The sequence below is a fragment of the Pezoporus wallicus genome, unplaced genomic scaffold, assembly GCF_028554395.1.
Source record: "Pezoporus wallicus isolate ANWC-B61680 ecotype Strahan unplaced genomic scaffold, APGP_CSIRO_Pwel_v1 contig_10669, whole genome shotgun sequence".
In the NCBI taxonomy this organism is placed as follows: domain Eukaryota; kingdom Metazoa; phylum Chordata; class Aves; order Psittaciformes; family Psittacidae; genus Pezoporus; species Pezoporus wallicus.
In genome coordinates, this window is record NW_026637964.1 from 1 (window position 1) to 22277 (window position 22277).

Consider the following 22277-nt stretch of genomic DNA (forward strand, 5'->3'; position numbering starts at 1 on the left):
GTATCCCCATATCCCATCCCCGTATCCCCATATCCCATCCCCATCTCCATATTCTGTCTCTGTGTCCCCATATCCCATCCCCATCTCCATATCCCATCCCTGTATCCCCATCTCCCATCCCTGTGTCCCACAGGAGGTGAAGCTCTACAAGAACGCCCGGGAGCGGGAGAAGTGAGTCCGGATCCGTGTGGGGGAACGGGAATGATCCCGGAGAGGAGGCAGCGGCCACAGCGGGAATGGGGACCCCGGTGTCCATTGGGGTCCCATCTGCTCCATCCTGGTCCTTCCTGGACCCCATTGTCCATCCTAGGACCCCATTGTCCTTCCTGGACCATCCAGGACCCCATTGTCCATCACGGACCATCCAGGACCCCATTGTCCATAATGGACCATCCTAGGACCCCATTGTCCATCCTGGACCATCCAGGACCCCATTGTCCATCCTGGACCATCCAGGACCCCATTGTCCATCACGGACCATCCAGGACCCCACTGTCCATAATGGACCATCCTAGGACCCCATTGTCCATCACGGACCATCCTAAGACCCCAGTGTCCATCCTGGACCATCCATGACCCCATTTTCCATCCTGGACCATCCATGACCCCATTGTCCATCCTGGTCCTTTCTGGGCCCCATTGTCCTTCCTGGACCATCCAGGACCCCATTGTCCATCACAGACCATCCAGGACCCCATTGTCCATAATGGACCATCCTAGGACCCCATTGTCCATCACGGACCATCCTAAGATCCCAGTGTCCATCCTGGACCATCCATGACCCCATTGTCCATCCTGGACCATCCTAGGACCCCATTGTCCATCCTGGTCCATCCATGACCCCATTTTCCATCCTGGACCATCCATGACCCCATTGTCCATCCTGGTCCTTTCTGGGCCCCATTGTCCTTCCTGGACCATCCAGGACCCCATTGTCCATCACAGACCATCCAGGACCCCATTGTCCATAATGGACCATCCTAGGACCCCATTGTCCATCACGGACCATCCTAAGATCCCAGTGTCCATCCTGGACCATCCATGACCCCATTGTCCATCCTGGACCATCCTAGGACCCCATTGTCCATCCTGGTCCTTCCTGGACCCCATTGTCCATCCTGGACCATCCTTGGACCCCATTGTCCATCCTGGGCTTTCCTGGACCCCATTGTCCATCCTGGACCATCCTCAGACCCCATTGTCCATCCTGGACCATCCAGGACCCCTTTGTCCATCATGGACCATCCTCAGACCCCATTGTCCATCCTGGACCATCCTAGGACCCCATTGTCCATCATGGTCTCTCCTGAGGCCCTCCTCTCCATCCTGGTCCCATCCTCTCCATCCTGATCCCTTCTCCTCCATCCTGGTCCCCTCCTCTCCATCCTGGTCCCTTCTCCTCCATCCTGGTCCCCTCCTCTCCATCCTGATCCCTTCTCCTCCATCCTGGTCCCCTCCTCTCCATCCTGGTCCCATCTTCTCCATCCCGGTCCCATCTTCTCCATCCCGGTCCCATCTTCTCCATCCCGGTCCCATCTTCTCCATCCCGGTCCCATCTTCTCCATCCTGGTCCCATCCTCTCCATCCCGGTCCCATCTTCTCCATCCCGGTCCCATCTTCTCCATCCTGGTCCCATCTTCTCCATCCCGGTCCCATCTTCTCCATCCCGGTCCCATCTTCTCCATCCCGGTCCCATCTTCTCCATCCTGGTCCCATCCTTTCCATCCTGGTCCCATCTTCTCCATCCTCGTCCGCTCCTCTCCATCCTGGTCCCTTCTCCTCCATCCTGGTCCCTTCTCCTCCATCCTGGTCCCTTCTCCTCCATCCTGGTCCCTTCTCCTCCATCCTGGTCCCATCTTCTCCATCCTGGTCCCATCTTCTCCATCCTGATCCCTTCTTCTCCATCCTGGTCCCATCTTCTCCATCCTGATCCCTTCTCCATCCTGGTCCCATCTTCTCCATCCTGGTCCCATCCTCTCCATCCTGATCCCTTCTCCTCCATCCTGGTCCCCTCCTCTCCATCCTGGTCCCTTCTCCTCCATCCTGGTCCCTTCTCCTCCATCCTGGTCCCATGTTCTCCATCCTGATCCCTTCTCCGTCCTGATCCCATCTTCTCCATCCTGGTCCCTTCTCCTCCATCCTGATCCCTTCTCCTCCATCCTGGTCCCATCTTCTCCATCCTGATCCCATCTTCTCCATCCTGGTCCCATCTTCTCCATCCTGATCCCATCTTCTCCATCCTGGTCCCATCTTCTCCATCATGGTCCCATCTTCTCCATCCTGGTCCCATCCTTTCCATCCTGATCCCTTCTCCTCCATCCTGGTCCTACCTTCTCCATCCTGGTCCCCTCCTCTCCGTCCTGGTCCCTCCTCTCCATCCTGGTCCCTCCTCTCCATCCTGGTCCCATCTTCTCCATCCTGGTCCCTTCTCCTCCATCCTGGTCCCCTCCTCTCCATCCTGGTCCCTCCTCTCCATCCTGGTCCCCTCCTCTCCATCCTGGTCCCCTCCTCTCCATCCTGGTCCCTCCTCTCCATCCTGGTCCCCTCCTCTCCATCCTGGTCCCTTCTCCTCCATCCTGGTCCCCTCCTCTCCATCCTGGTCCCTTCTCCTCCCTCCCGCTCCCATCTCCTCCCTCCCACCCTCCTGTTCCCCATCCCTACCTCCTCTCCTCCATCGCACTCCTCCCTGGGGGCACCATTCTCCATCGCTCTCCCTCCGAGGACCCCATTGCCCATCATTGCTTCACCTCCATCCTGGTCCCTTCTCCCCCCATCCCACCACCCCCCAAGCCCCCCATTTCTCCATGCCCTGCCCCACAACCCCACAGCCCCACTGCCGTTGCAGGTACGACAACATGGCCGAGCTCTTCGCCGTGGTCAAGACGCTGCAGGCCTTGGAGAAGGCCTACATCAAGGACTGCGTCACCCCCAACGAGTAAGCCCGGGGGTCCCCGGCCCCATAGCGGCCCCATAGCGGTGGTAGGGAAGGGGGTGGTGCTAGGGACCCCCACGCGTGCCCCCCGCTCCTCCCCACAGGTACACGGCCGCCTGCTCGCGCCTCCTGGTGCAGTTCAAAGCCGCCCTCAAGCAGGTGCAAGGGAACGAGATCAGCTCCATCGATGACTTCTGCCGCAAGTTCCGGGTGAGCCGGGGACAACCGGGGACAAGGGGGACAACCGGTAACCAGGGGGACAACCGGGGACAACCGGTAATGACCGGTGACAAGGGGGACGACCGGTAACCAGGGGGACAACCAGGGACAACCGGTAATGACTGGTGACAAGGGGGACAACCGGTAACCAGGGGGACAACCGGTAACGACCAATAACAACCGGTAACAAGGGGGACGACCGGTAACAACCGGTAACAGCCAATAACGACCAGTAACAACCTGTGACAACCGGTAACGACCAATAACAACCGGTAACAAGGGTGACGACCAGTAACGACCAATAACAACTGGTGACAAGGGTGACAACCGGTGACAACTGGTGACAACCAATAACAACCGGTAACTGGTAACAACCGGTGACAAGGGTGACAACTGGTAACAAGGGGGACAACCAGGGACAACCGGTAACGACCGGTGACAAGGGGGGACAACCGGTAACCAGGGGGACAACCGGTAATGACCAATAACAACCAGTAACAAGGGGGACGACCGGTAACAACCAATAACGACCAGTAACAACCGATGACAACCCGTAACGACCGGTGACAACCGGTAACAAGGGTGACGACCGGTAACAACCAATGACAACCGGGGACAACCAGTAGCAAGGGTGACAACCAGTGACAACCGGTAACAACCAATAACAACCAGTAACAAGGGTGACAACTGGTGACAACCAAGAACAACCGGTAACAACCAATAACAACCGGTAACAAGGGTGACAACCGGTAACAGCCAATAACAACTGGTAAGGGTGACAACCGGTAACAACCAGTAACAACTGGTAACAACCAATAACAACCGCTAACAAGGGTGACAACCGGTAAGAACCGGTGACAACTCTAACACCAGTAACAACCAATAACAACCGGTAACAACCAGTAACAACCGTAACACTGGTAACAACCGGTAACAATGAACAACCACCAGTAACAACTGGTGACAACCTGTAACAACCGGTAACACCAGTAACAACCAATAATAACCACCAACAACCGCTAACAACCAGTAACAACCGGTAACACCGGTGCCACCGTTGTGTCACTCACGGTGGCTTCTCCACCCCCCCCAAGCTCGACTGCCCATTGGCCATGGAGCGCATCAAGGAGGACCGGCCAATCACCATCAAGGATGACAAGGGCAACCTCAACCGCTGCATCGCCGACATCGTCTCCGTACGGACACCGGGGCGGGGGGGATTTGGGTGGGATTTGGATGGGAATGATGGGATTTGGGTGGGAATGGTGGGATTCGGATGGGAATGATGGGATTTGGGGGGGAATGGGGGGATTTGGATGGGAATGATGGGATTTGAGTGGGAATGGTGGGATTTGGATGGGAATGATGGGATTTGGGTGGGAATGATGGGATTCGGATGGGATTTGGATGGGAATGATGGGATTTGGGTGGGAATGATGGGATTTAGGTGGGATTTGGGTGGGAATGGTGGGATTTGGGTGGGATTTGGATGGGAATGATGGGATTCGGATGGGATTTGGGTGGGAATGGTGGGATTTGGATGGAAATGATGGGATTTGGGTGGGAATGATGGGATTTGGGTGGGATTTGGGTGGGAATGATGGGATTTAGGTGGGATTCGGATGGGATTTTGGTGGGAATGGTGGGATTTGATTTGGATGGGATGGTGGGATTTGGGTGGGATGGTGGGATTCGGATGGGATTTGGATGGGAATGATGGGATTTGGGTGGGAATAGGGGGATTTGGGTGGGAATGATGGGATTTGGGTGGGAATGGTGGGATTTGGGTGGGAATGGTGGGATTCGGATGGGATTTGGATGGGATCAAGCTGGCTCCCGGTGGCCCCAAGCCCTTCCCCTTGCAGCTCTTCATCACCGTGATGGACAAGCTCCGCCTGGAGATCCGAGCCATGGACGAGGTAGGATCCATCCCCCCCCACATTCCCAATGCTTTTCCCATTGGATCCCTCCCCCCCCCCAACCTTTCCTTTTCCCAGATCCAGCCGGACCTGCGGGAGCTGATGGAGACCATGAACCGCATGAGCCACCTGCCCCCCGACTTCGAGGGCAGGCAGAAAGTGAACCAATGGTGAGCCCCCAGCCCCATGGACCTGGGCTCATGGACGGGGATCCGGGATCCCGGTGATGGATCCGTGGCTCTTCCCAGGCTCCAGACGCTCAGCGGGATGTCGGCCTCGGATGAGCTGGATGATTCCCAGGTCCGGCAGATGCTCTTTGACCTGGAATCGGCCTACAACGCCTTCAACCGCTTCCTGCACTCCTGAGCCCAATCCCGGATCCATCCTGGCTCCATGCTGGTTCCATCCTGGTTACATCCCAGCTCCATCCAGGATCTATCCCGGCTCCATCCTGGATCCATCCCAACTCCATCCCTGGTTCCTTCCTGGCTCCATCCCAGTTCAATCCCAGCTCCATCCAGGATTCATCCTGGTTCCATCCCGGCTCCATCCCAACTCCATCCTGGTTCCATCCCAGCTCCATCCCAACTCCATCCTGGTTCAATCCCAGCTCCATCCAGGATTCATCCTGGTTCCATCCCGGCTCCATCCCAACTCCATCCTGGTTCCATCCCCAGGTCCATCCCGGCTCCATCCCAACTCCATCCAGGATCCATCCTGGTTCCATCCCAGCTCCATCCAGGATCCATCCTGGTTCTATCCCAGCTCAATCCTGGCTCCATCCCAACTCCATCCTGTCTCCATCCAGGCTCCAACCTGGTTCTATCCCAGCTCAATCCTGGCTCCATCCCAGATCCATCCTGGTTCCATCCCGGCTCCATCCCAACTCCATCCTGGTTCCATCCCCAGGTCCATCCCAGCTCCATCCAGGATCCATCCCAGCTCCATCCCAACTCCATCCTGGCTCCATCCCAACTCCATCCAGGATCCATCCCAACTCCATCCCGGCTCCATCCAGGATCCATCCTGGCTCCAACCTGGTTCTATCCCAGCTCCATCCCAGCTCAATCCTGGCTCCATCCCAACTCCATCCAGGATCCATCCTGGTTCCATCCCGGCTCCATCCTAGCTCCATCCAGGATCCAACCTGGTTCTATCCCAGCTCCATCTGGGCTCCATCCCAACTCCATCCCGACTCCATCCAGGCTCCAACCTGGTTCTATCCCAGCTCCATCCCGACTACATCCCAGTTCCATCCCACCTCCATCCCAGTTCCCCACTGGGACCAATAAAGGATTCCCTGGTGACACCAGGAGCTCCAGAAAGCAATGGACAGCGGGATGGGTGATGGAACGGGATATGGGGTGGGGGGGATCTAAGGGATGAACCCCCCATCAGGGGCTCTTCCAGAGGAGTTTCCGGTGCCGCACGAGGCTCCCGGTGGGAAGGGGTCGGGATTGGGATGCGCCCTTGGGATCGGGATGGGCGATGCTCCGGCCGCACAGGCGCAGGTCCTGGATCAGGCCCAGGGCCCTGGACCAGTTGGGATCGTCCAATGGGGCCCGCACGGAGCAGCCTGCAAGGGAGGGGGAGATGCCCTTGGGTCCTGCCTGCATCCCTGCTCCATCCCATCCCATCCCTATCGAATCCCGTTCCAGCCTCAACCCTATCCCGGTCCCATCCATCTCCGTCCACATCCTCAAGCCCATCCCATCCCCATTTAATCCCTTCCCCATTCCCAACCTACCCCAATTCCATCCCCATCCCAATCCTATCTCCATCCCCATTCCCAACCTACCCCATTCCATCCCCATCCCAATCCTATCTCCATCCCAATTCAGTCCTATCTCCATCCCCATCCCGTCCCCATTCCCAACCTACCCCATTCCATCCCCACCCCAATCCTATCTCCATCCCAATTCAGTCCTATATCCATCCCCATCCTCAACCCCATCCCGTCCCCATTCCCAACCTACCCCATTCCATCCCCATCCTATCTCAATCCCAATTCAGTTCTATTTCCATTCCCATCTGATCCCACCCTCATCCCCATCCCGTTCCGAACCTACTTCATTCCGTCCTCCTCCCCATCCCAATCCCAATTCTATTCCATCTCCATCCCCATACTCAGCCCCATCCCATCCATCCCAGCCCATTCCATCCATCCCATCAAACCCATTCCCACCCCATTCCCATTCCTACCCCATTCCCATTCCCACCCTATTCCCATCCCCATTCCTGCTTCATTCCCATTCCCACCCACTTTCCACACCATTCCTGTTCCCAAGCCATTCCCATCTCCACCCTGTTCCCATCCCCATTCCCATTCCCATTCTCACCCCATTCCCCTTCCCATCCCATCTCCATTCCCACCCCATTCCCATTCTTGCTCCATTCCCCTTCCCACCCTCTTCCCTTTCCCACCCCATTCCCATTCCCCTTCCCATCCCATTCCCACTCCAATCCCCTTACCATCCCATCCCTATTCCTACCCCAGCCCCCTTCCCACCCCATTCCTAACTCAACCTCCTTCCCACCCCATTTCCCTTCGCATCCCACTCCCACCCCATTCCCATTCTTGACCCAATCCCCCTTCCCACCCCATTCCCATTCATCTCCATTCCCGCTCCATCCCCATTCCCTCCCCCTTCAGACCCCATTCATCCCCATTCCCACCCCACCCCATCCCCTTCCCTCCCCATCCATCTCCATTACCACTCCATCCCCATTCCCACCCCATTCCCTCCCCCTTCCCACCCCATTCATCCCCACCCCATCCCCACCCCATTCATCCCCATCCCCACCCCATCCTCACCCCATTCCCACCCCCTTCCCACCCCATCCATCTCCATTCCCACTCCATTCCCTCCCCCTTCCCACCCCATTCATCCCCACCCCATTCATCCCCATCCCCACCCCATCCTCACCCCCTTCCCACCCCATTCATCCCCACCCCATTCATCCCCACCCCATTCATTTCCACCCATTCATCCCCACCCCATCCCCATCCCCGCCCCATTCATCCCCACCCCATTCATCTCCATTCCCACTCCATCCCCATTCCCAACCCCATTCCCACCCCATCCCCATCCCCATCCCCATTCCCACCCCCATTCCCACCCCATCCCAATTCCCACCACATTCATCCCCATCCCCACCCCATTCATCCCCACCCCATTCATCCCACCCCATTCATCCCCACCCCATTCATCCCACCCCATTCATCCCACCCCATTCATCCCCACCCGCCAGGCTCAGCAGGCTCAGCCCCCGGCTCCGCTCTTCCAGGGCCCCCAGCAGCAGCCCCATTCCTGTGGGGCCGATCCCGGGATTGGCCGCAAGATCCAGGGAATCCAGAGCCGGGCACAGGGGGAGGCACCTGGGGGGGGGGCACCCAATTGGGCTCCATTGGGGAGCACTGGGGACACCGGGACCCCCCCCCCCATCCTGCACCCCCCAATGGCCCTAGGGGGTCCCATAGGGGGGCTGCTCAAGCCCTGCTGTTCCCATGGGATGGGGTCTCCAATGGGAAGCAGGGAAACATCCCCCCCCCCATGGCCTCCACTGACCCCATTACCTCCATTGCCCCCATTGCCCCCATGGCCTCCACTGACCCCATGAATCCCATTGCCCCCATGGTCCCCATTGCTCCCCATGGTCCCCATTGCCCCCCATTGCCCCAATGGTCCCCATTGCCCTCCATTGCCCCCATGGTCCCCATTGACCCCCCATTGCCCCCATGGCCTCCACTGACCCCATGAACCCCATTGCCCCCATGGCCTCCACTGACCCCATGAACCCCATTGCCCCCATGGCCTCCACTGACCCCATGAACCCCATTGCCCCCATGGTCCCCACTGCCCCCCATTGCCCCAATGGTCCCCAGGACCCCCATTGCCCCCATGGTCCCCATTGCCCCCGATGACCCCCATGGTCCCCCATTGCCCCCATGCCCCCCATTACCCCCCAATGGTCCCCATGACCCCCATGGCCCCCATAACCCCCCTGGTCTCCATGACCCCCATGGTCCCCATTGCCCCATGGTCCCCATTGACCCCCATTGCCCCCATGGTCCCCAGGACCCCTATTGCCACCATGACCCCCATGGTCTCCATGATCCCCATGGTCTCCATGACCCCCATGGTCCCCATTGCCACCATGACCCCCATGGCTCCCATGACCCCATTGCCCCCATGACCTCCATTACCCCCCCTTGCCCCAATGGTCCCCATGCCCCCCATTGCCCCCATGCCCCCCATTACTCTCATTGCCCCCATAACCCCCATGGTCTCCATGACCCCCATGGTCCCCATTGGCCCCATTGACCCCCATTGCCCCGATGGTCCCCATGACCCCCATTGCCCCCATGCCCCCCATTACTCTCATTGCCCCCATAACCCCCATGGTCTCCATGACCCCCATGGTCCCCATTGCCCCATGGTCCCCATGGTCCCCATTGCCCCGATGGTCCCCAGGACCCCTATTGCCACCATGAGCCCCATTGCCCCTATGACCTCCATGCCCCCCATGCCCCCCAATACTCTCATTGCCCCCATAACCCCCATGGTCTCCATGACCCCCATGGTCCCCATTGGCCCCATTGACTCCCATTGTCCCCATGCCCCCCATTGCCCCAATGCCCCCCATTGCCCCCATGCCCCCCATTGCCCCAATGCCCCCCATTGCCCCCATGCCCCCCATTGCCCCCATGGCCCCCATTGCCCCCCATGCCCTCCATTGCCCCCATGGCCCCCATTGCCCCCCATGCCCTCCATTGCCCCCATGGCCCCCATTGCCCCCCATGCCCTCCATTGCCCCCATTGCCCCCCATGCCCTCCATTGCCCCCATGGCCCCCATTGCCCCCAATGCCCCCCATTGCCCCCCATGCCCTCCATTGCCCCCCATGCCCCCCATTGCCCCCTCACCGCGCCAGCTCGGCCACGTCCCCATCACTCAGGCGGTTCCCAGGCAGCGCCAGGTGGCTCAGAGCCGAGGAGCCCTCCTATGGGGCACGTGGGGATCGGTGGGGTGCCAGCACCCAGCACCCATCCGGTGTGCTCTGCACCCAGCACCCAGCACCCATCCGGTGTGCTCTGCACCCAGCACCCAGCACCCATCCTGTGTCCCCTGCGCCCAGCACCCATCCGGTGTGCTCTGCACCCAGCACCCATCCGGTGTGCTCTGCACCCAGTACCCATCCGGTGTGCTCTGCACCCAGCACCCAGCACCCATCCTATGTGCTCTGCACCCAGCACCCATCCGGTGTGCTCTGCACCCAGCACCCATCCGGTGTGCTCTGCACCCAGCAACCAGCACCCATCCGGTGTGCTCTGCACCCAGCACCCAGCACCCATCCTATGTGCTCTGCACCCAGCACCCAGCACCCATCCTGTGTCCCCTGCGCCCAGCACCCATCCGGTCTGCTCTGCACCCAGCACCCAGCACCCATCAGGAGTGCTCTGCACCCAGCACCCATCCTGTGTCCCCTGCGCCCAGCACCCATCCGGTGTGCTCTGCACCCAGCACCCAGCACCCATCCGGTGTGCTCTGCACCCAGCACCCAGCACCCATCCGGTGTGCTCTGCACCCAGCACCCAGCACCCATCCGGTGTGCGCTGCACCCAGCACCCATCCGGTGTGCGCTGCACCCAGCACCCAGCACCCATCCGGTGTGCGCTGCACCCAGCACCCAGCACCCATCCTGTGTGCTCTGCACCCAGCACCCATCCGGTGTGCTCTGCACCCAGCACCCAGCACCCATCCGGTGTGCTCTGCACCCAGCACCCAGCACCCATCCTGTGTCCTCTGCACCCAGCACCCATCCTGTGTCCCCTGCACCCAGCACCCATCCTGTGTCCCCTGTGCCGAGCACCCATCCTGTGTCCCCTGCGCCCAGCACCCATCCTGTGTCCCCTGCGCCCAGCACCCATCCTGTGTCCCCTGCACCCAGCACCCATCCGGTGTCCTCACCCATTGCCTGTCTCCATCACTCATCCCATGTCCTCATTTATCCCATATCCCCCTCCCCCATCCCATGTCCCCCTCCCCCATCCAGTGTCTTCATCCATCCCATGTCCTCATCTATCCCATGTCCTCCCCATCCCCTCCCCATCCCATGTCTCCATCCATCCTATCTCCCATCCCTCATCCCATGTCCCCCTCCCCCATCCCATATCCTCATTTATCCCACGTCCCCCTCCTCCATCCCATATCCCATCCCCCCATCCCATGTCCCCCTCCCCCCATCCCATGTCCCCCACCCCACATCCCCCTCCCCCATCCCACGTCCCCCTCCCCCATCCCACATCCCCCTTCCCCATCCCCCCCATCCTCCACCTGCCGCAGGAAGGCTCCGATGGCTCTGCCGATGCCGGTGGTACCGGTGGTGCCGATGGTACCGGTGGTGCCAATGGTGCCGATGGTCCTGGTGGTACCGGTGGTGCCGATGGTACCGGTGGTGCCAATGGTGCCGATGGTCCTGGTGGTGCCGGTGGTGCCGATGGTCCTGGTGGTACCGGTGGTGCCGATGGTACTGGTGGTGCCGATGGTACCGGTGGTACTGATGGTGCCGGTGGTCCTGGTGGTGCCGATGGTGCCGGTGACGGAGCCGAGCTGCAGGCTCGTGAGGCGGTGCCGGGCCACGGTGCTCAGGAGCCGCTCCAGCGCCGGCAGCCCCAGGGCATTGTGGGACACGGAGAGCGCCTGCAGGCGAGGGGCACCTGCGGGATGGGGGGGGTCAGAGCAGGGGGGGGGCATTGGGGGGTGAGGGTGGGGGTCGTGGTGGGGATGGGGGTGATGATGGTGATGGTTATGGTCATGGGATGGTGGTGGTGATGGTGGTGATGGTTACCAATGAGAGCAATGGGGATGTGATGATGATGATGGTGATGCTAGTGGTTACGGTGATGGGATGGTGGTGATAGTGGTGGTGGTTTATGGTGGTTAATGCTGGTTATGGTGGCTATGCTGGTTATGGTGGTGGTTACGGTGGTTATTATGGTGGTTATGGTCGTGGTTAGGGTGGTGGCTATAGTGGCTATGGTGGTTCATGGTGGTTATGGTGGTGATTATGGTGGTGGTTATGGTGGCTATGGTGGTTATTTTGGTGGTTAATGGTGGTTATGGTGGCTATGGTGGTGGTTAATGGTGACTATGGTGGTTATGGTGGTGGCTATGGTGGTTAATGGTGGTGGCTATGGTGGTTGTGGTGGTTATTATGATGGTTCATGGTAGTTATGGTGGTGGCTATGGTGGTTTATGGTGGTTATTATGGTGGTTCGTGGTGGTTATGGTGGTGGCTATGGTGGCTATGGTGGTTATGGTGGTGGTTAATGGTGGCTATGGTGGTTATGGTGGCGGCTATGGTGGCTATGGTGGTTATGGTGGTGGCTATGGTGGTTAATGGTGGTTATTATGGTGGTTCGTGGTGGTTATGGTGGTGGCTATGGTGGCTATGGTGGTTATGGTGGTGGTTAATGGTGGCTATGGTGGTTATGGTGGCGGCTATGGTGGTTATGGTGGTGGCTATGGTGGTTATGGTGGCAGCTATAGTGGTTATGGTGGTGGCTATGGTGGTTATGGTGGCACCTATGGTGGTTATGGTGGCGGCTATGGTGGTTATGTTGGTGGTTAATGGTGGCTATGGTGGTTATGGTGGTTATGGTGGCAGCTATAGTGGTTATGGTGGCGGCCATAGTGGTTATGGTGATGGTTAATGGTGGCTATGGTGGTTATGGTGGTGGTTAATGGTGGCTATGGTGGTTATGGTGGTGGTTATGGTGATTATGGTGGTTATGGTGGTGGTTAATGGTGGCTATGGTGGTTATGGTGGTGGTTAATGGTGGCTATGGTGGCTATGGTGGTGGTTAATGGTGGTTATGGTGGTGGTTAATGGTGGCTATGGTGGTTATGGTGGTGGCTATGGTGGTTATGGTGGCTATGGTGGTGGTTAATGGTGGCTATGGTGGTTATGGTGGTGGCTATGGTGGCTATGGTGGTGGCTATGGTGGTTATGGTGGTGGTTAATGGTGGTTATGGTGGTGGTTAATGGTGGCTATGGTGGCTATGGTGGTTATGGTGGCTATGGTGGTGGCTATGGTGGTGGTTAATGGTGGCTATGGTGGTTATGATGGTGGTTATGGTGGTTACGGTGGTGGCTATGGTGGTTATGGTGGTGGTTAATGGCGGCTATGGTGGTTAATGGTAGCTATGGTGGTTAATGGTGGCTATGGTGGCTATGGTGGTGGTTAATGGTGGCTATGGTGGCTATGGTGGTGGTTAATGGTGGCTATGGTGGTTAATGGTGGCTATGGTGGTTATGGTGGTGGTTAATGGTGGCTATGGTGGTTAATGGTGGCTATGGTGGTTAATGGTGGCTATGGTGGCTATGGTGGTTAATGGTAGCTATGGTGGCTAATGGTGGCTATGGTGGTTAATGGTGGCTATGGTGGCTATGGTGGTGGTTAATGGTGGCTATGGTGGCTATGGTGGTTAATGGTGGCTATGGTGGTTAATGGTAGCTATGGTGGCTAATGGTGGCTATGGTGGTTAATGGTGGCTATGGTGGTGGTTAATGGTGGCTATGGTGGCTATGGTGGTTAATGGTAGCTATGGTGGTTAATGGTGGCTATGGTGGTTAATGGTGGCTATGGTGGTTAATGGTGGCTATGGTGGTTAATGGTAGCTATGGTGGCTAATGGTGGCTATGGTGGTTAATGGTGGCTATGGTGGTGGTTAATGGTGGCTATGGTGGCTATGGTGGTTAATGGTGGCTATGGTGGTTAATGGTGGCTATGGTGGTTAATGGTAGCTATGGTGGCTAATGGTGGCTATGGTGGTTAATGGTGGCTATGGTGGCTATGGTGGCTATGGTGGTGGTTAATGGTGGCTATGGTGGTTAATGGTAGCTATGGTGGTTAATGGTGGCTATGGTGGTTAATGGTGGCTATGGTGGTTAATGGTGGCTATGGTGGGTATGGTGGCTATGGTGGTTAATGGTGGCTATGGTGGTTAATGGTGGCTATGGTGGCTATGGTGGCTATGGTGGTTAATTGTGGCTATGGTGGTTATGGTGGTTAATGGTGGCTATGGTGGTTAATGGTAGCTATGGTGGTTAATGGTGGCTATGGTGGTTAATGGTGGCTATGGTGGTTAAGGGTGTCTATGGTGGTTAATGGTGGCTATGGTGGTTAATGGTAGCTATGGTGGTTAATGGTGGCTATGGTGGTTAATGGTGGCTATGGTGGTTAATGGTGGCTATGGTGGTTAATGGTAGCTATGGTGGTTAATGGTGGCTATGGTGGTTAATGGTAGCTATGGTGGTTAATGGTAGCTATGGTGGTTAATGGTGGCTATGGTGGCTATGGTGGCTATGGTGGTTAATGGTGGCTATGGTGGTTAATGGTAGCTATGGTGGTTAATGGTGTCTATGGTGGTTAATGGTGGCTATGGTGGTTAATGGTGGCTATGGTGGCTATGGTGGTTAATGGTAGCTATGGTGGTTAATGGTGGCTATGGTGGCTATGGTGGTGGTTAATGGTGGCTATGGTGGTTAATGGTGGCTATGGTGGCTATGGTGGTTAATGGTGGCTATGGTGGTTAATGGTAGCTATGGTGGTTAATGGTGGCTATGGTGGCTATGGTGGTGGTTAATGGTGGCTATGGTGGTTAATGGTGGCTATGGTGGTTAATGGTGGCTATGGTGGCTATGGTGGTTAATGGTAGCTATGGTGGTTAATGGTGGCTATGGTGGCTAATGGTGGCTATGGTGGTTAATGGTGGCTATGGTGGTTAATGGTGGCTATGGTGGTTAATGGTAGCTATGGTGGTTAATGGTACCTATGGTGGTTAATGGTGGCTATGGTGGTTAATGGTAGCTATGGTGGTTAATGGTGGCTATGGTGGTTAATGGTAGCTATGGTGGTTAATGGTGGCTATGGTGGTTAATGGTGGCTATGGTGGTTATGGTGGTGGTTAATGGTGGCTATGGTGGCTAATGTTGGCTATGGTGGTTAATGGTGGCTATGGTGGTTAATGGTGGCTATGGTGGTGGCTATGGTGGTTAATGGTGGCTATGGTGGTGGCTATGGTGGTTAATGGTGGCTATGGTGGTTAATGGTAGCTATGGTGGTTAATGGTGGCTATGGTGGTTAATGGTAGCTATGGTGGTTAATGGTGGCTATGGTGGTTAATGGTGGCTATGGTGGTTATGGTGGTTAATGGTGGCTATGGTGGTTAATGGTGGCTATGGTGGTTAATGGTGGCTATGGTGGTTAATGGTAGCTATGGTGGTTAATGGTGGCTATGGTGGCTAATGGTGGTGGTTAATGGTGGCTATGGAGGTTAATGGTGGCTATAGTGGTTAATGGTGGCTATGGTGGTTAATGGTGGCTATGGTGTTAATGGTAGCTATGGTGGTTAATGGTGGCTATGGTGGTTAATGGTGGCTATGGTGGTTAATGGTAGCTATGGTGGTTAATGGTGGCTATGGTGGTTAATGGTAGCTATGGTGGTTAATGGTAGCTATGGTGGTTAATGGTGGCTATGGAGGTTAATGGTGGCTATAGTGGTTAATGGTGGCTATGGTGGTTAATGGTAGCTATGGTGGTTAATGGTGGCTATGGTGGTTAATGGTGGCTATGGTGGTTAATGGTAGCTATGGTGGTTAATGGTAGCTATGGTGGTTAATGGTGGCTATGGTGGTTAATGGTAGCTATGGTGGTTAATGGTGGCTATGGTGGTTAATGGTGGCTATGGTGGTTAATGGTGGCTATGGTGGTTAATGGTGGCTATGGTGGTTATGGTGGTGGTTAATGGTGGCTATGGTGGTTAATGGTGGCTATGGTGGTTAATGGTAGCTATGGTGGTTAATGGTGGCTATGGTGGCTAATGGTGGTGGTTAATGGTGGCTATGGAGGTTAATGGTGGCTATAGTGGTTAATGGTGGCTATGGTGGTTAATGGTGGCTATGGTGGTTAATGGTAGCTATGGTGGTTAATGGTGGCTATGGTGGTTAATGGTGGCTATGGTGGTGGTTAATGGTAGCTATGGTGGTTAATGGTGGCTATGGAGGTTAATGGTGGCTATAGTGGTTAATGGTGGCTATGGTGGTTAATGGTAGCTATGGTGGTTAATGGTGGCTATGGTGGTTAATGGTGGCTATGGTGGTTAATGGTAGCTATGGTGGTTAATGGTAGCTATGGTGGTTAATGGTGGCTATGGTGGTTAATGGTGGCTATGGTGGTTAATGGTGGCTATGGTGGTTAATGGTGGCTATGGTGGTTATGGTGGTGGTTAATGGTGGCTATGGTGGTTAATGGTGGCTATGGTGGTTAATGGTGGCTATGGTGGTTAATGGTAGCTATGGTGGTTAATGGTGGCTATGGTGGCTAATGGTGGCTATGGTGGTGGCTATGGTGGCTATGGTGGTGGCTATGGTGGTTATGGTGGTGGTTAATGGTGGCTATGGTGGTTAATGGTGGCTATGGTGGTTAATGGTGGCTATGGTGGTTAATGGTAGCTATGGTGGCTAATGGTGGCTATGGTGGTTAATGGTAGCTATGGTGGTTAATGGTGGCTATGGTGGTTATGATGGTGGTTAATGGTGGCTATGGTCGTTATGGTGGTGGTTAATGGTGGCTATGGTGGTTAATGGTAGCTATGGTGGTTAATGGTGGCTATGGTGGCTATGGTGGCTATGGTGGTGGTTAATGGTGGCTATGGTGGTTAATGGTGGCTATGGTGGTTAATGGTGGCTATGGTGGTTAATGGTAGCTATGGTGGCTAATGGTGGCTATGGTGGTTAATGGTGGCTATGGTGGCTATGGTGGCTATGGTGGTTAATGGTGGCTATGGTGGTTAATGGTGGCTATGGTGGCTATGGTGGTGGTTAATGGTGGCTATGGTGGTTAATGGTGGCTATGGTGGTTAATGGTGGCTATGGTGGCTATGGTGGTTAATGGTGGCTATGGTGGTTAATGGTGGCTATGGTGGTTAATGGTGGCTATGGTGGTTATGGTGGTGGTTAATGGTGGCTATGGTGGGTAATGGTGGCTATGGTGGTTAATGGTGGCTATGGTGGTTAATGGTGGCTATGGTGGTTATGGTGGTGGTTAATGGTGGCTATGGTGGGTAATGGTGGCTATGGTGGTTAATGGTGGCTATGGTGGTTAATGGTAGCTATGGTGGTTAATGGTAGCTATGGTGGTTAATGGTGGCTATGGTGGCTAATGGTGGCTATGGTGGTGGCTATGGTGGCTATGGTGGTTAATGGTGGCTATGGTGGTTAATGGTGGCTATGGTGGTTATGGTGGTGGTTAATGGTGGCTATGGTGGTTAATGGTGGCTATGGTGGTTAATGGTGGCTATGGTGGTTAATGGTAGCTATGGTGGTTAATGGTGGCTATGGTGGCTAATGGTGGCTATGGTGGTTAATGGTGGCTATGGTGGTTAATGGTGGCTATGGTGGTTAATGGTAGCTATGGTGGTTAATGGTGGCTATGGTGGCTAATGGTGGCTATGGTGGTTAATGGTGGCTATGGTGGTTAATGGTGGCTATGGTGGCTAATGGTGGCTATGGTGGTGGCTATGGTGGCTCACGGTTACCGTCGAGGGTGAAGGCGGGCCCGAAGCCGCAGGCGCTCAGGCGCAGGGTGCTCAGCGCCGGGCAGCACCGCAGCAGCTCGGCCAGCGCCGCGCAGGCCCCGTCACCCAGAGGGTTCAGGCTCAGGTCCAGCTCCTCCAGGCTCTGCGGGGACAGGGACGGGGGTGAGGGGGGGGGGGGATGAAGATGAGGTTGGGGGGGATGAAGATGAGGTTTGGGGGGGGATGAAGATGAGGATGAAGATGAGGTTGGGGGGGATGAAGATGAGGTTGGGGGGGATGAAGATGAGGATGAAGATGAGGTTGGGGGGGGATGAAGATGAGGTTGGGGGGGATGAAGATGAGGTTTGGGGGGGGATGAAGATGAGGATGAAGATGAGGTTGGGGGGGATGAAGATGAGGTTGGGGGGGATGAAGATGAGGATGAAGATGAGGTTGGGGGGGATGAAGATGAGGTTGGGGGGGATGAAGATGAGGATGAAGATGAGGTTGGGGGGATGAAGATGAGGTTGGGGGGATGAAGATGAGGTTTGGGGGGGATGAAGATGAGGATGAAGATGAGGTTGGGGGGATGAAGATGAGGTTGGGGGGATGAAGATGAGGATGAAGATGAGGTTGGGGGGATGAAGATGAGGTTGGGGGGATGAAGATGAGGTTGGGGAGGATGAAGATGAGGATGAAGATGAGGTTGGGGGGGATGAAGATGAGGTTGGAACGGATGAAGATGAGGATGAAGATGAGGTTGGGGGGGGATGAAGATGAGGATGAAGATGAGGTTTGGGGGGGATGAAGATGAGGTTGGGGAGGATGAAGATGAGGATGAAGATGAGGTTGGGGGGTCGAAGATGAGGTTGGGGGGGGGATGAAGATGAGGATGAAGATGAGGTTGGGGGGTCGAAGATGAGGTTTGGGGGGGGGATGAAGATGAGGATGAAGATGAGGTTGGGGGGGATGAAGATGAGGATGAAGATGAGGTTTGCAAGGGATGAAGATGAGGTTTAAGGGTGATGAAGATGAGGTCTGGGGAAGGATGAAGATGAGGATGAAGACGAGGATGAAGATGAGGATGAAGACGAGGATGAAGATAAGGATGAATAAGGATGAAGACAAGGATGAAGATGAGGATGAAGATAAGGATGAAGATGAAGACAAGGATGAAGCTGAGAATGAGGATGAAGTTTAGGATGAAGTTGAGGATGAAGATGAAGATGAGGATGAAGATGAGGATGAAGACGAGGATGAAGCTGAGGATGAAGATGAAGATGAGGATAAAGATGAGGATGAAGATGAAGGTTAGGATGAAGTTGAGGATGAAGATGAGGATGATGAAGATGAAGACGAGGATGAAGATGAGGATGAAGTTGAGGATGAAGAGGAGGATGAATTTGAGATCCAAGGAAGGATGAAGACGAGGATGAAGATGAGGACGAGGATGAGGATGAAGACGAGGATGAAGCTGAAGATGAGGATGAAGATGAAGACAAGGATGAAGACGAGGATGAAGATGAGGATGAAGACGAGGATGAAGATGAAGACAAGGATGAAGATGAGGACGAGGATGAGGATGAAGTTGAGGATGAAGTCGAGGATGAAGACAAGGATGAAGACGAGGATGAAGATGAGGATGAAGACGAGGATGAAGACGAGGATGAAGATGAGGATGAAGACGAGGATGAAGATGAGGATGAAGACGAGGATGAAGACGAGGATGAAGATGAGGATGAAGACGAGGATGAAGACGAGGATGAAGATGAAGACAAGGATGAAGATGAGGACGAGGATGAAGATGAAGATGAGGATGAAGACAAGGATGAAGTTGAGGATGAAGCTGAGAATGAAGATGAGGATGAAGACGAGGATGAAGATGAAGTTGAAGATGAGGATGAAGATGAAGCTGAGGACGAGGATGAAGATGAAGCTGAGGACGAGGATGAAGATGAAGTTGAAGACGAGGATGAAGATGAAGCTGAGAATGAAGATGAAGCTGAAGATGAGGATGAAGATGAAGACGAGGATGAAGATGAAGCTGAGGATGAAGATGAAGCTGAAGACGAGGATGAAGATGAAGCTGAAGACAAGGATGAAGATGAAGCTGAAGACGAGGATGAAGATGAAGCTGAGGATGAGGATGAAGATGAAGCTGAAGACGAGGATGAAGATGAAGACGAGGATGAAGATGAAGCTGAAGACGAGGATGAAGATGAAGCTGAAGACGAGGATGAAGATGAAGACGAGGATGAAGATGAAGCTGAGGATGAAGCTGAAGCTGAAGACGAGGATGAAGATGAAGCTGAGGATGAGGATGAAGATGAAGACGAGGATGAAGATGAAGACGAGGATGAAGATGAAGCTGAGGATGAAGATGAAGCTGAAGATGAGGATGAAGATGAGGATGAAGATGAGGATGAAGACGAGGATGAAGATGAAGCTGAAGACGAGGATGAAGATGAAGCTGAAGACGAGGATGAAGATGAAGCTGAGGATGAGGATGAAGATGAAGACGAGGATGAAGATGAAGACGAGGATGAAGATGAAGCTGAAGATGAGGATGAAGATGAGGATGAAGACGAGGATGAAGATGAAGACGAGGATGAAGATGAAGCTGAGGATGAAGATGAAGATGAGGACGAGGATGAAGATGAAGATGAGGACGAGGATGAAGATGAGGATGAAGACGAGGATGAAGATGAGGATGAGGACGAGGATGAAGATGAGGATGAAGACGAGGATGAGGATGAAGACAAGGATGAAGTTGAGGATGAAGCTGAGAATGAAGATGAGGATGAAGACGAGGATGAAGATGAAGTTGAAGATGAGGATGAAGATGAAGTTGAAGATGAGGATGAAGATGAAGCTGAGGACGAGGATGAAGATGAAGCTGAGGACGAGGATGAAGATGAAGCTGAAGACGAGGATGAAGATGAAGACGAGGATGAAGATGAAGACGAGGATGAAGATGAGGATGAAGATGAAGCTGAAGACAAGGATGAAGTTGAAGACGAGGATGAAGATGAAGCTGAGAATGAAGATGAAGCTGAAGATGAGGATGAAGACGAGGATGAAGATGAAGCTGAGGATGAAGATGAAGATGAGGATGAAGATGAAGATGAGGACGAGGATGAAGATGAGGACGAGGATGAAGATGAGGATGAAGACGAGGATGAAGATGAAGCTGAGGATGAAGATGAAGATGAGGACGAGGATGAAGATGAGGATGAAGACGAGGATGAAGATGAAGATGAGGACGAGGATGAAGATGAGGATGAGGACGAGGATGAAGATGAAGCTGAGGATGAAGCTGAGGCCCGCGGAAGCCCGAAGCTGAGTCATCATCCCTTGCCCCCCCCACCGCTCCCTACCTGGAAGCCGGCTCCGTTGCGCTCGCTCGGGGGCCGCAGCAGCCGCAGCGCGGCCGGGCCCAAGCGGTTCCCGCTCAGGTCCAAGCGCGCCAACGCCGGCAACGCCGCCGCCGCCGCCGCCAGCTCCGGTGCCGCCGCCGCCCCCAGCCCGCAGCCCCGCAGCGCCAGCACCCGCAGCCCCGGCTGCAGCCGCAGCGCCCGCAGCAGCGCCGGCAGCGCCGGGGGGGGAGGCGCCGGGGACCCCCCCCCGCCCCCCAGCACCAGCCCCGGGCTCTGCTCCTGCCCCGCCAACACCTTCAGCACCAGCTCGTGGGGCTCTGGAGGATGGGGAGGGAGGGGAGGAGGTGGGGGGGTTATGGGGGGGGTCATTGGGGGGGGATTGGGGGTCATTATGGGGGGGATTGGGGGTCATTGGGGGGGGATTGGGGTCATTGGGGGTAGCAGGGGCTATTGGGGGTCATTGGGGGGGATTGGGGGTCATTGGGGGCTATTGGGGGTCATTATGGGGGGGATTGGGGGTCATTGGGGGGGGATTGGGGGTCATTGGGGGTAGCAGGGGCTATTGGGGGTCATTGGGGGGATTGGGGGTCATTGGGGGGATTGGGGGTCATTGGGGGGGGATTGGGGGTCATTGGGGGTAGCAGGGGCTATTGGGGGTCATTGGGGGGGATTGGGGGTCATTGGGGGGGTATTGGGGGTCATTGGGGGGGGATTGGGGGTCATTATGGGGGGGATTGGGGGTCATTATGGGGGGGATTGGGGGTCATTATGGGGGGGAGTGGGGGTCTTGGGGGGTATTGGGGGTCAATGGGGGGTATTGGGGGTCATTATGGGGGGGATTGGGGGTCATTATGGGGGGGATTGGGGGTCTTGGGGGGGATTGGGGGTCATTGGGGGGGTATTGGGGGTCATTATGGGGGGGATTGGGGGTCATTATGGGGGGGATTGGGGGTCTTGGGGGGGATTGGGGGTCATTGGGGGGGTATTGGGGGTGATTGGGGGGGGATTGGGGGTCATTATGGGGGGGATTGGGGGTCATTATGGGGGGGATTGGGGGTCTTGGGGGGGATTGGGGGTCATTGGGGGGGTATTGGGGGTTATTGGGGGGGTATTGGGGGTCATTATGGGGGGTTATTGGGGGCATTGGGGGGCATTGGGGGTAATGGGGGGGTATTGGGGGTCATTATGGGGGGATTGGGGTCATTATGGGGGGATTGGGGGTATTGGGGGGATTGGGGGTCATTGGG

General features: G+C 55.6%; 1 protein-coding gene across 1 annotated transcript; it reads left to right on the forward strand.

Moving 5' to 3' along the window:
• Nucleotides 1-136: 136 nt before the first annotated feature.
• On the forward strand, nucleotides 137-5436 carry VPS28 (VPS28 subunit of ESCRT-I). The gene is made up of 7 exons (XM_057408498.1): nucleotides 137-171; nucleotides 2846-2935; nucleotides 3037-3142; nucleotides 4246-4347; nucleotides 5017-5070; nucleotides 5149-5240; nucleotides 5319-5436. Exons 2-7 carry the CDS (start codon nucleotides 2856-2858, stop codon nucleotides 5434-5436), a joined length of 552 nt encoding a protein of 183 aa, XP_057264481.1. The 5' UTR covers nucleotides 137-171; nucleotides 2846-2855.
• Nucleotides 5437-22277: the final 16841 nt, after the last annotated feature.